Source organism: Aythya ferina, assembly GCF_964211825.1.
Source record: "Aythya ferina genome assembly, chromosome: 3".
Lineage (NCBI taxonomy): Eukaryota > Metazoa > Chordata > Aves > Anseriformes > Anatidae > Aythya > Aythya ferina.
Window position 1 is genome coordinate 7,934,897 of NC_140298.1, and position 12,384 is coordinate 7,947,280.

The following is a 12,384-nucleotide window of genomic DNA, read 5'->3' on the forward strand; positions in this document are numbered from 1 at the left end:
GAATTTCAGATATACCCATAACGTTTAATATGTACAAAGGTGTTCATGATTTATAAACTTACAAAACAGTCTTTCAAGACATTACTCCAGGAAAATTGTGTTCCTTTTTGGAGAAAGGACACTTTGAATCTGTTTCATGCTCTGCTTTTGACCATACACAGAGACATAGAAACAAAACAACTTTGAGGCTACTATGAAGCTCACTGGGAGAAAGAGCAAGAACAAGGGAAAGTGCAGTTGTCAGCCTAATATCATCTTTACACAAGAGATATGTTACTCCCATAACTGTGGAATCAGGATGATTACTTCAGTAACCTCAGTTTCTGCAGACCAAGATTTAAAATGTATTTCATAAGTTTGAAAACAACAGGGTTAGTTCAGGGATTCAGAACTGTTGCTTCGACCCAAGCAAAACAGTTTTCACAATAAGTGAAAATAAATGATGTTACTGAGTGGGTAACACTGTGCACCACTGGCCAGTCAGAGGGCTTTGGTAGTGACCATGTGAAAATCAGTATGACTCTAGTACTTTGGTAGCAAGTATTTTTAAGACCGCATTAACTTTGTAAGCAATGACTCAGCAAAGTGGGGAAAAAAAACAAAAACAAAAAAACCCTCTCGTAAAAAAGGCATGGAGCACTTGACAATCATTCCATTTGCTTTGGTAAACTGTAGTTATATGATTGTGAGTCAGGGTAAACTCCCATTATTTCAGCCAGGTACAATGAGAAGAAACAAAGGTATTCGAGATTTAAAATACTTATTCAAGATGCTGATTCAGTTTAAGCAAAAGAGGTTTTGCAGAACCTTTTGCATTGTTGTTTTTTTTTTTTCTTTCTTTCTTTTTTCTTTTTCTTTTGTTTTGTTTTCAAATAGCCTATCTAAAAAAATGAACATAAAAAAGTAAAATCCAGTGTGGCAGTCTGACAAGCACCAGTATTCCTCCCTCCCCCTTTTTAAGTGTTGATTACAAAGTTTTTTGTTCGTGGCTTTAAAACTGTAGAGTGCAAGAAATTCTACAGTGTCGTGGGATTGCCTGAAGTGCCACTCTTGAAAAGTTAAAAAAAAAAAAACAACTTCAGTTGACTCCAGTTCTGTTCATTTTCAGGGACTCATCTACGCTCTGCCCAGCCCCATTTAACTCTAAGACACCTTCTGATGGCCGTGAGGAGATCAGTAAGCAGTCATGCCTCCATGTAGTAGTAGTAATAGTGGTAAATGGCACCAGTAATGCCTTCATGGTATGGCCCAAGAGTTAGGGTGGTGGTGTGAGAAGTGGCTGCTTCTTCAGGAGAGCAATTGCTCCCCTATCCCAATGTAAAATTTGAAAAATTAGCATTCACTGAATTCTTCCTGGTACTTAAATGTTAGCCTTAACAGCATTAGCCCATGACCATGCATATACATACACATGGTACATAAATATGTATCTTGTTTGATTGGTTTCTATACTGGGGATTGTTTATAAAAAGGAAAAAAAGAAAACAGATATAGAACTATAGTCATGAAAAAGGAGTGGTTAAGACAGCTCTGGAAAAGCTTTCATGCTGGGTAACTATTCCAAAAAAAATATCTTCTCTCAAAAATTAAAAAATAGATCTTGTTTAGTATTTCTATCACAGAGACTGCTTTAAAGAATTCATTTTCCCTGTCTTCCTCTTCCAGTGATTATCAAAACTGCAAAGATGATTATTTATTTTTTTGTCAAACTTCCCAAAATGTCTGTGGTAACATGGTTCTTGTATAAATCCACAATCATCTCCAGAAGTATTCAAGCCTAAAATGAAGCCATTTCTTTTATGGTTGTTTGAGCTATAAATAAGGATGTTCCTCTAAAAATTGTTAAAAACAATTGGCATAGGTACATTAAAACAACAGATTTGCAATGAATTTCTAATGAAATAAGTGTATCAAGCACAGATGTCCTGAGACACCAACATCCAATTTTCTCCTGGCCAAAAATATACAGAAGATAAATATTATCCCCGCCTTCTGGAGTGCACAAAAAGTTCTATGTGCTTTGTCCTGTTTACCGAGACAATGTTTCTGAATTCACTTTAATGGTGTAAACATTGCCCTAAGCAACTGGAAGATTATGTTACAGGAAGAACTACACTTGCAGTATTGTGCAAGCGGTGGAGTCTACCACATGGCTATCCTCTGTTTCCTTTGTGAAACTGATGCAAACTGTCAGTGCAGAACTTGCCGTTCTGCAAGGTGGGTGTGCAAGTCAGCAGTGTCATATAATAGCAGAGCAGAAATTAGTTAATTATAAGGTATTGAAATGATAAATTTAGGTTCACACCACATAACGATTCAGCTAAAATGGTATCAGCAGTGATACCAAGTTACTCCTGGTTATGTCATGACACTTCTCTGGACTAGTTGGAAGGAAAGTGAGGGACCTTGACATTTGCTGGGAGAAAAGAAGACAACACGACTCAAAACTTAACATTTGTCTTATATGCTGTCTTAATTCCACTTTCTGATGGGCCTAACTGAATCCCACAATTCATACTCTGGTCCCAAGCCCAGCTCTGAATTTTGCGCTCTCTGATGAGCCCTTGTTACACCATGACATGTAGAGGTAACAGCTCTGTATTGAAAGCTGTTTAACCATGGCCCTCCGGCACCCTGTTCTGCCAAGACTAATCCCTCCAGCTCACCATGAGGACTAGCTAGTTCCTGGCGTGGCTACGCTGTGCTCTGGTGCTGCAGCACGCTCAGCGAAGCAGACAGGCAGACCAGGCAGATGGTCTTTGGAGCAGTGAGTTCTCCGCGGTACAGACCCAGCCCGAGGAATGAGAAAATGAACATGCACTTTCAGCTTGTCCACATCTTAGTTTGATGACAGGGACAATTGTGCTGCTACCATCTCAAAGAATTAGGCCCTAGAAGCATTACACGAACAGAGTGCTACCTACTGGAGCCCTCCAATTCTTACTGTGCTAGATTAGGGATGAGAAATGCCGGTCAGAGCATTACAGATACTGCTGAGCCTTTTGTGACAACGCTGGGAGGGCGTTGCTTTCCAGTGCAGTGAAGTCAGCAGCTTCAAATGACAAATATAAAGGTTATCTTAGAAATATATCTAATAAAATATGTGATATGGATGGAGGTGAGGGGAATGGGTATTGATGAACCTGGAAAAGAGTTACTTTGAAGTCTGCAGTTATTTCTTAAAGCAGATCTCACAGCCTTGTTTCTCTGTATTCTGTATCTTCCTGGAGTGGGTGGTTCTGTGTAGAGTTGTGTTTTTGTTGTTGTTTTTGTTGTTGTTGTTTTTTAAGGGAAGGTAGAAACTGAGTAGATATCAAACAGATATCAAACAAAGCTAACAAAGCAGAACTAGTGTAGTATGACTGGTGAATATGGTCCACAAGCCTCATGTAACATCACCAAGCAGGCAGCGTTAACTTCTGCCTTGAAATCACTCCTATCAATTGTTAGCAATGCCACAATTCACAGTGAGGATACTAATCAAAACAGGTTTAATCATATCCTCTTCTAGTTCAGTTTCCAGGCCACACCAACACATTTTTAGGCCAGGAATATTACCTAACTCTGTTTCTACTTGGAACCCATCTTATCAATCATCTCTGCTGGAACTCACCGAGTTGTATTTCAGGTACACTGGGTGTGAAATTTGGTCAAGATTCAAGTTCTCCAAAATGGATCAATATCAATAAAAAGCTTTCACCTGACAAACAATAGGGAGTTTTCCATTTTCTTCTCATTTGTCAAGGTACCCAGCACTGCTAGGAAAGCAGCAAAGCACTGGGACAACAGAGAGTAGCACTCTACCTACACAAGCCTGAAAAATCAGGAGTGAAAAGCAAAGAGGAGAGACATGGGAAAAAGTTCAACTGCGTGATGGGGCATCAGGTTCCAAACAGAGGAATGGCCAGGAAGGTGAAAGACACAGGGCCCAGGGTCTCAAAGGAGAGCTGAGAGGTTGTAGAAGTCTGGTTGGAAGAGATGAGAAAAAAAAACATCAGAAATGGAAAACAAGCAGGTTCCTATACATCCCCCACATGGCGTTATTGTGTTACCTAGAACAAGTAGGAACAAGTCTGTCCTACTCTGAACAACCCTGCATTTACAAGGTCTTCATAGCATCCCTCAGCTAGTTTAATAGCATCCCTCAGCTAGTCAAAGGAGTGCAAAAGGGGTATTTCTCATGTGAGGAAATCCAGAGAAAAGGTGTGATCAGTTTCTGTAATCATCTTCTCTTGCTGAAGCCTTCCAGGCATTGACAGAATAGTTGAAATGACAAGAAAATCAAATATCTCAAACCAAACAGCCCTCCTTTGCACAACAGCAGCCCTTGCAGTTACTCTCAAACAACGAGTGTAAAAGTAGTGCTAAAGCATAAAACTTCCCTTGAAGTGATCCAAAATTTATCAAGGCTGGAGCACCAGCCTTTACCAGAAAGACCAGTAAGTGTCATCCTGGTCTTGCACACATAGGGTCAAATAACATTTGCATTACTGCTGCTCTGATTATTGCTCCTGAGGTTTTTCTAGAAGACAGTCCACTATACTTATACTTGATTATCACCTGATAAACACAGTAGTAGTCTAGGGACATGTTAATTTTCTGAATTCCTGTGATTGTGTTCTGATATCCACACCTTCCTCCCTGAAACTGAACACAACTAGGGTATGATACTGCAATTACCTTCTTGCAGGAAACCGGAGAAGGAAAGGTCATAAAGAAAACTCACCAGAGTATCTTTTCAATTTGCTTTCTTACGCTGATTTTTTACATCTGTTTATTAGGTTTTTTAAATTTCCAGGTACAATTTCCCTTTAAAATGTTATTTTTAGTCTACACAGACTTGTAGTAGTAAAGAGAAAAGAGGCTGTGGGGTCCATGAGAGGTAAATGTGGCCATTGTACTAGATTAACACATAGCTGTTGTTTGTTTTTTTTTTTCTCCTTTTCAACCAAATCCCGGGACACAAAATATTAATTTGCTACAGTACCATGGACTTCACAGCACTGTTATCCTGTGCAACACGAGGGTCACCTTTATCCTGACTCCTGTCATAAAGAGGCAAGAGGCTGGCTTGATGTCTCACAGCCAGTCCCCTGCTGCTGTTTCACCAGCTGCCTCTAATGCTTTTTCCACCTACTGCTCGTTATGTCCACTCACATATTCCTGTCCTCTTCTAACTGCAAGCAGGTGCCTGATCTGGCAGTGAGCTGACACTTTCTAGGTTGGTGGCTGTCCTCTGGAGCAGACAGTGCCCCTCTTCCCAAGAAGCCACACAAATTGTCTCTAGACTGCATACAGCACGTGGAGGGCTGGATGCAAAGTCATCGGGGATGTCAAACCATGTTAGCTGCAGCAGAGACTGAGTTTCTATCTTCTTGCTCACCCAGCAGTGCTCATTCAAAATTCCACCCTGCTGTATATTACAATGCATGTACGCAACAGGTCAGATCTCCACAGACGTTTGGTTCATGACTGAAACCATGTCCTGTGTATCACTGTCCTGTGAAGGCTCTTTAGTTAACACCCTCAGAACGGCAACTTACAGAGCCCAAAGCTGTTGTGAAAAAGAAAAATGAGTATTGATTCTGCTTTCACTTGTCAAAGAGGTGACAAGAAATTTACAAGTCAACAACTGTCATTATTTCCATTCAGATAAGTAAAGTATTGGTTAATGAGCAAGAATTCGCTAGACATCTTTTTTTTTTTTTTTCCCCACAAGAAAAAAAAAGACCACCTTTTACAACCTTCAAGCAAAGAAATAAACTTCCATTGACTTTTTAATGAATTAACGGCAGCTTTCTCTCTGTAATGCCTGAACTGCTGTAGGACAGTCAACCAGGAACTTCAGGAAGCTCTGTATATCCCTATTTATGCACCTGAGTAAGCAGACTAAATATAAAGCAGAATGTAAGGAGCCTATTTCTGAAAGAGTTGATCCTTGTGCGTAAGAGCTCTGTTATTAATGTTGCCCAATGTTTTCCAGTTTACAGGACTAGGCTTTCCAGTTCTCAGAGTCCAGCAAAACTGCTGACTTAGCTGGCTGACACATTTCCAGCATCAGGTGGTGGAAAAAGAGTTCACAGCAGAAGCAGTTACTGTAAAGACAAGCCAGGGAAATGTTTCCATCCTCCACTCATTTATCTATTCCCTAGGTCTAAACATTAAACACTGTCACGAATCAGAGAAGGATTTTGTTTCCTCCTGTCCTCCTCCGTGGTTTGCATACTGTTCAAACAGTGATGTTACACCATTCACCGCCTGCCACAACCTGGGGCCCCTACAGCTTCCCCACCTTCCCTTCCTAAGGCTTTCTGGAAGGCTTCTTCCAGCATGCGAGATGCGTACAGGCACCATATGTTGAACATGTTTACTACCTTGGCCTGTCGAGTGTTGGACCTGCACTTGATCCAAAGCTGTTAGACTTCTTAACGTTGCAAGCCATCTATGAAGTAATGGAGCGTTGACTTGAGACAGCTTGTTCTCTCACGAATAGATCTTTTATATCTTTATGTATGTACTTCTTAGACATATCAAAAGGATGGTAATTTTGTGGGCTGGGGGACTGTAAGAAGCCAGGAATTTATCTAACCAGAATACTCGTTCTATTAGCGTATTGTTTTTATAAGCACATCTTAGGCAGAACAACATTTCAATTTATTGTTTTGGTTAAAAAAGACTGCTTATTAATGCCAATTTTGCTTTAAGGCTCTGAATTAAAACCAAATCACTCATTTTTTCCTCTTTCTAATCCTTGAAGTTTTAAGATGCAAGTGGCTTGCAAGAGGCCATTCCAAGCTCAAGAATAGTTTTAGGAATAACATATAACAAAGTTTATTTGCAGACAACTTTTTTTTTTTTTTTTTTTTTTTATTATTCCAGGCAGCTGCTGCAGAATTAACTTTAAGTCTTCGTTCCATACAGCAGACCATATTTTAAGATGAAAGTTAAAGACATACTTTCTTAAAACCTTTGGGAAGGATTGTATTTTATAATAGCATGCTAAAAGAGAATCTGTTCATAAACAAATTTTACAATGCAGAGTTGAAAACAGAATTTAAAATACCCATTTAATATCAAAGATAATATGTTCCAAAATGCAAAAACAAAGATAGCTTTAGTATCATAAACAGGTCTATATTGATATCTACATTATGCAATCAACAATATCCAAAGAGAAATTCAGAAGAAAAAAAAAATGAAATCTGGGCATTCAGACAGAGGGTACATATAACCTCTCTTGGGTAGAGAGGCAGAGAACTGACTGCACAACATGGAAGCCAGGCTGAAAGGTCACTTGGCTCAGTAAAATGATCTTGTGTAGCTTCATAAAACATCACATGCTAACAAAAATTTGTACCTGAATGTTGGGATTCTGCCCATTGATATCTGCTTTTGACAGGTCAGGGAAGTTTGGGAGATCCAGGAGGAAAGATCTGGGTCCATCTCTTTGTAAGGACGTGTGCCCGTTTTCCTGCCTGAATCGCTGCTTAGGGAATGGCCGGTGGGCAGCCTGGAGATCAGGGTATTCTCTTCTGTCCTCGGGGTTCAGGGTAAAGCTGTCTTCAGGAGAATGGTCATCTGTAGTAAGTGTGTTCTGGGGAAAAAAGCAACGCACTATAACAACAACTGAGGTGCAGTCCTGCCAGTACCCCCATCTCCAGCTTCCTGCTAATGATGGCTGCACACTGCAGGTAGAAATCCTTACAGCATCCAGACCTGCTGCCACTTTCTTAAATGTACGAGATTCACAATGTATTTTCTATGGGGTCATGAGTTTGGCACCAGGTTCTCACTGAAATATCCTCAGTTACACCGGTGCAAAACCATGACACAAGAGAAAACTGAGTCAGACGTGGGTGCTTGGTGCTTTCAGGTTCCTGGAACAATCCAGCTCTCCAGTGACACCTGCACTTTGACACAAACGTTTAATTAAAGCAAATCTGGAAACATGAAGATCTGAAGCAACAATCCCTGTGAAATGAAGTTGTATCAGATTAAACACATCCCTAAAATGGTGGAAGGATGTCTTTGCCACTGAGCATTTCAATTTGTTTTGTTCCAGAGTGGAGCAAAAACACTGCTAAGTTCTTGCTGAAATTTATGGTATTAAAAGATCCTACTGTGTTGAGCTGGCAGCTTCTCTACCTCTCCTCAGTTTGCAGTAACTTCCATCTAGTTGTCTGTCTTCCTCACCCAATTCCTCTGGACTTGAACATCTGAACCTTCCTTCCTCTGGGATCTCATTTTCATGTTTGCCTAATGGTGGGATTGAATTTCACCAAGTTGTGGGTCAGCGGTTAATGCTTTTGTTATTGCTGAGCGTACTTTTGGGTTTTGTAGTTTATTACAGCAGGCTGCCTTCGAACCAGTAGCACTGCTGCCACTGCCTTTGACCTCACCAAGGAGATACATTTAGTATCAAAACACTCTCTCCTGGGTTAGGACTGGCCTGGGGACTCGGAAAAAAAAAGAAAAAAAAAAAGGCAGACAAGTCAAAAAAAAAAAAAAAAAAGAAATGAAGAAATGCATGGGGCAGATTCAACACAGGTTTTGCTTTTGACTCAGCTGAAAAAATTTAGGTTTGAGGTCTTAGTATGACTGCCTGGGGAGCTTTTATTTTCAGTTCATAAAGATACAGCAAGCATGGATAGGGTAAATGTTAAAGACCTATCTTTTAAAACAAGCACAATTAAAGTGGAATGGCCACATGTGGTTCTGGCTCTTCTGAAGCATATTTTTGCCAGCATATCTGGTTAAACACAATCTTCACTCAGCTCCCCTGGCTCAAATTAAGCTAGCATACCTTTTGTTAAGGTCTCAGATACACACCAGTCCCAGTGCCTTTTCTTTTATTTTGTGTTTATTTGCTCAGACTGTTCTAAATTGACCTTTGAAGAGATTTTACAATGTAATCTGTGCACATTACAGGAAGATATTCATGGAGTTAAATAAATCAAGATTTAAGAGTTAATCTGGGACTAAGTGAAATCTCAAGCAAAAGCTAAGGCGTTTCTCTTCTCCCCCTCTCCCTGCGCTGCATTTGTAGACCAAAAATCAGATTTTGTAGTATTAATATATTCTTGGTGTTTTCGTGATCAGAATATTTATACTCAGAAAGTACCAGAAGGCTACTAAACATCTCTCTACAGCACAGATGTACAAAGTTCATTCCAAGTTAGTGTATGCATGCAGAGGTAGAAGTCTTTGTGCTCCTAACTGTGTTCGAATGCCAAAACAGCAATGCTGCTCTTTGCTACAGACCAGGCAAGAATTTGGGATGCCTTTGGTGGGCCATCCATTAACACACACCTTATTTAATGTAAAGTAGAAAGAAAATCCCATGGCTGCAAGCTCTAGGAAATAAAACTGAGGGCCACTTAGCTCACTTTAGGGTCCTTATCCACACGTTTGTGCTTTAACTTAACACTTATCAAACCAAATTTAACTTCAGACTTCTTGGTGCATGAGGATTAAATGGCTTCTCACCTATGCCTGACCAACAACAAGGAGTAATTGCACCGCTATTAAATTACTTCAGACAGGAACCAAAAAAGTTGTGTTTTTAACTTTTTTTTTTTTTTTTTTTTTTTTTTTTCCTGGGGTACCACGCACATAATCTTGCCTTTATTAAAAACAGTGTGAGATTTATTAAAAAATAAAATTCTCACATACAATCCTATACTTTTGGTATTTGCTTGCACATTCAGGAACATCCTGATTCTCTGCATTAATGTACTGTACAGCTAGAGAGCTGGCCATGGGCTTTAGAGCTCTGTGTTTAATTCCCTGATAAGACTTGCTGTGTGATCTCGGCAGGTCATGGTCTGTCTGTGCCTTGGTGGGTATAACTGCACTTCCCTTCCTCACTGTGATGTTTGTGGGGAGCTCGGCAACTACAATAATACGGGCTATATAAAAAAGTTTTTAATAGTGTCAAACAGATGGAATATCACATGGAGTTAGTTAGAAAATTGTCATGGCGAAGTAATGACATCAGGCTGATCGGGCCCACTACCAAGCTGCTTGGGGCAGGACTGTCATTAATTACAGCCTGAGTTGGGGTTGCTGAACGTTAGAAAGGAAAACCGAGGGGACATCAAAACTGCCCCATGCCAGGGGCTGCTGCAGCAAGGAAGGAGCTGGACCTCTGCATCTTCAGGGTGGACAGGAGCAGGCGGTGCTGGTTCAACATCAGTAACACGTCTCTAATGGCAGTGACTGTGAAAAACAACTTCAGAATTTAGAGTTGGAAGGGACCTACAAAGATCATCGAGTCCAGCTGCCTGACCACTTCAGGGCTAACCAAAAGTCAAAGCGTATTATTGAGGGCATTGTCCAAATGCCACTTAAACACTGACAGGCACAGGGCATCAACCACCTCTTTAGGAAGCTTGTCCCAGTGTCTGACCACCCTCACGGCAAAGAAACTGCTCCTAACACCCAGCCTGACCCTTCCCTGACACAGCTTCGTGCTGCCACCACACGTCCTGTCATCGGCTACCAGGAAGGGGCTGGAGCTGCCCTCTGCATGTCACCTCCTCGGGCAGTTGCAGAGAGCCATGCGGTCACCCCGCCGCCTTTTTCTCCAAGCCAGACACAGTTTGAGAGCAGACTGTGCCGGGGTGAACGTGGAGCCTGTCTGTAAGAACGGGGTGGACCGGTGTCTGTCGGGCATGGCAGAAGTGATGCAGAGCACCCGCTGCCTAAAAGCCACGCCGGCTCTTGCAGACCCTCTCAGGCCAGGGCAAGCCCACACTGAGCCGTGTGTGTCAGCTGTCAGCCAACACGACGGGTTCACCTGTTATCTGCTCACGGTACCACCAGACCTAAGACCGTTTGTTCTCAGTCATTACAATAAATAGGAGGCCTGCTTTTCAGAGGAATCCTTTTTGGCGTTGTGTCTAAGCTTATGTGCAACATTACTAGAAACATTTATCTCTGGTAAGAAGGTAGCAGGGGCTGCCATCAATAAAAGTGAGCGTGCACTGCACCCAACGAGCAGAAGATGGGCTCAGTGGTGTACAGCACTCAGGATGGCTCTTCCAAGGCCAGCCCAGCAGGGAAAAGTGTGTTGGTACTGCAGTGCCAGCATGCCTTCTGAGGAAAGCAGTGGTTGTGTTCCAAAGCGAACAGATGAAAACCTGGGGAGGGCAATCCTCTTCTTATTTCTAAGTCATTTCACATGTTTTTATTTCACACTATTTATTTTTGGGTGTACACAATTTGTATTTCCGATTGCTTTTGGGAAAGCGGGGTTGCTTCCCTTGCTTCAGAAGCAATGTCACTTCATGCTGAACTACTGACTCAGTTTCTTTGAAGTTATGACATTTCTAAATCAGGCACATCATTGGTTTATTGCTCAAATGATGCATCTGCTCTAAATATTTTAAGATAAATCACTTTTTTTCCTTCATTTAACAGGATTATTCATAACTTTTAAACTTTCCATTAGGATGACTTTTAAGGGGTTACTCATGATTGCTGTCAGCCACAACTCTGCCATCCCCGCGGGATCAGATATTTATGGAAGTCCCCAGTATGAAAACAGCTTAGGATTTCTGAGCACTCTCAGTGTGGACAGTATACAAGGGCAGGAACTCATTATTCATAGCCGTGTGACGAGGCACTGAAATAAACCCTATAGAGAGAATCTGCCACGCTGTTTGTGTTACACACTAACATGCCCTGCCACAGTCATCACTGAAAAAGGGGGGGAGAGAAACCCTTGTCTGCTGGGTTTAGGCTCTGTGAAGAAGTGGCAAACAGGGAGCACAGTTAAAATATATTAGAAAAGAGAGCACAGAGATAAAAGTGCTATCTATTGTCTCCTTTATGGCAGATGCTGTACAGGGTGGAGTGTGACAGATGAGTTGGGCCACGCATGAAAAAATAAGGCAGACACCCAAGCATCGTTATCCCATCTCTGCCATGGACTGATACGAGACTTGATGAAGTCACTCCGATTTGGTTTAAAATCCCACATATCGATGTATTTGCATCTACCTGTAAACCAGGGAAGAACGATTCACAGGGATTTTGTGAGGATAACTTTAAAAGTTGGTGATCCCGCTGGGACTTACACCATGGAGTGCTTTAGGGCAGCAAGATACAACTCTGCATACAGGTAAAGTTTCCTACCTGATACTGCAGCTTAAATTTCCAATAATTAAATGGGTATTTTAGCTCTGTCCACTGCTGCCTTATTATTTCTACCTCCATCATGTTAGATGCGAGCTGCAGGGAAGTGCACTGTTTCTCTTTCCAGTAGATAATTAAACAGAATTTGGAACTTCTAAAAATACCCTACTAGGGGAAAAGGGAAGTCCCCTGCATTTTTAGCAAGTGAGGAACCCATCTCCTTCCTCTTCCCTTTATTTTAATCCC

General features: G+C 41.4%; 1 protein-coding gene across 3 annotated transcripts in view; it reads right to left on the reverse strand.

Annotated features, from left to right (window-relative positions):
* The window catches only part of ISM1 (isthmin 1), a 40,093-nt gene that overhangs the window by 9,135 nt on the left and 18,574 nt on the right, over positions 1-12,384 (reverse strand). For 2 of the 3 annotated variants that reach the window (XM_084515170.1, XM_084515172.1), the window contains one exon: positions 7,358-7,594. The exons of the other annotated variant lie outside the window; for it this stretch is intronic. In XM_084515170.1, coding sequence (XP_084371296.1) covers positions 7,358-7,594 — 237 coding nt within the window. The remainder of the gene's footprint in view (positions 1-7,357; positions 7,595-12,384) is intronic. 3 annotated transcript variants of the gene reach the window in all.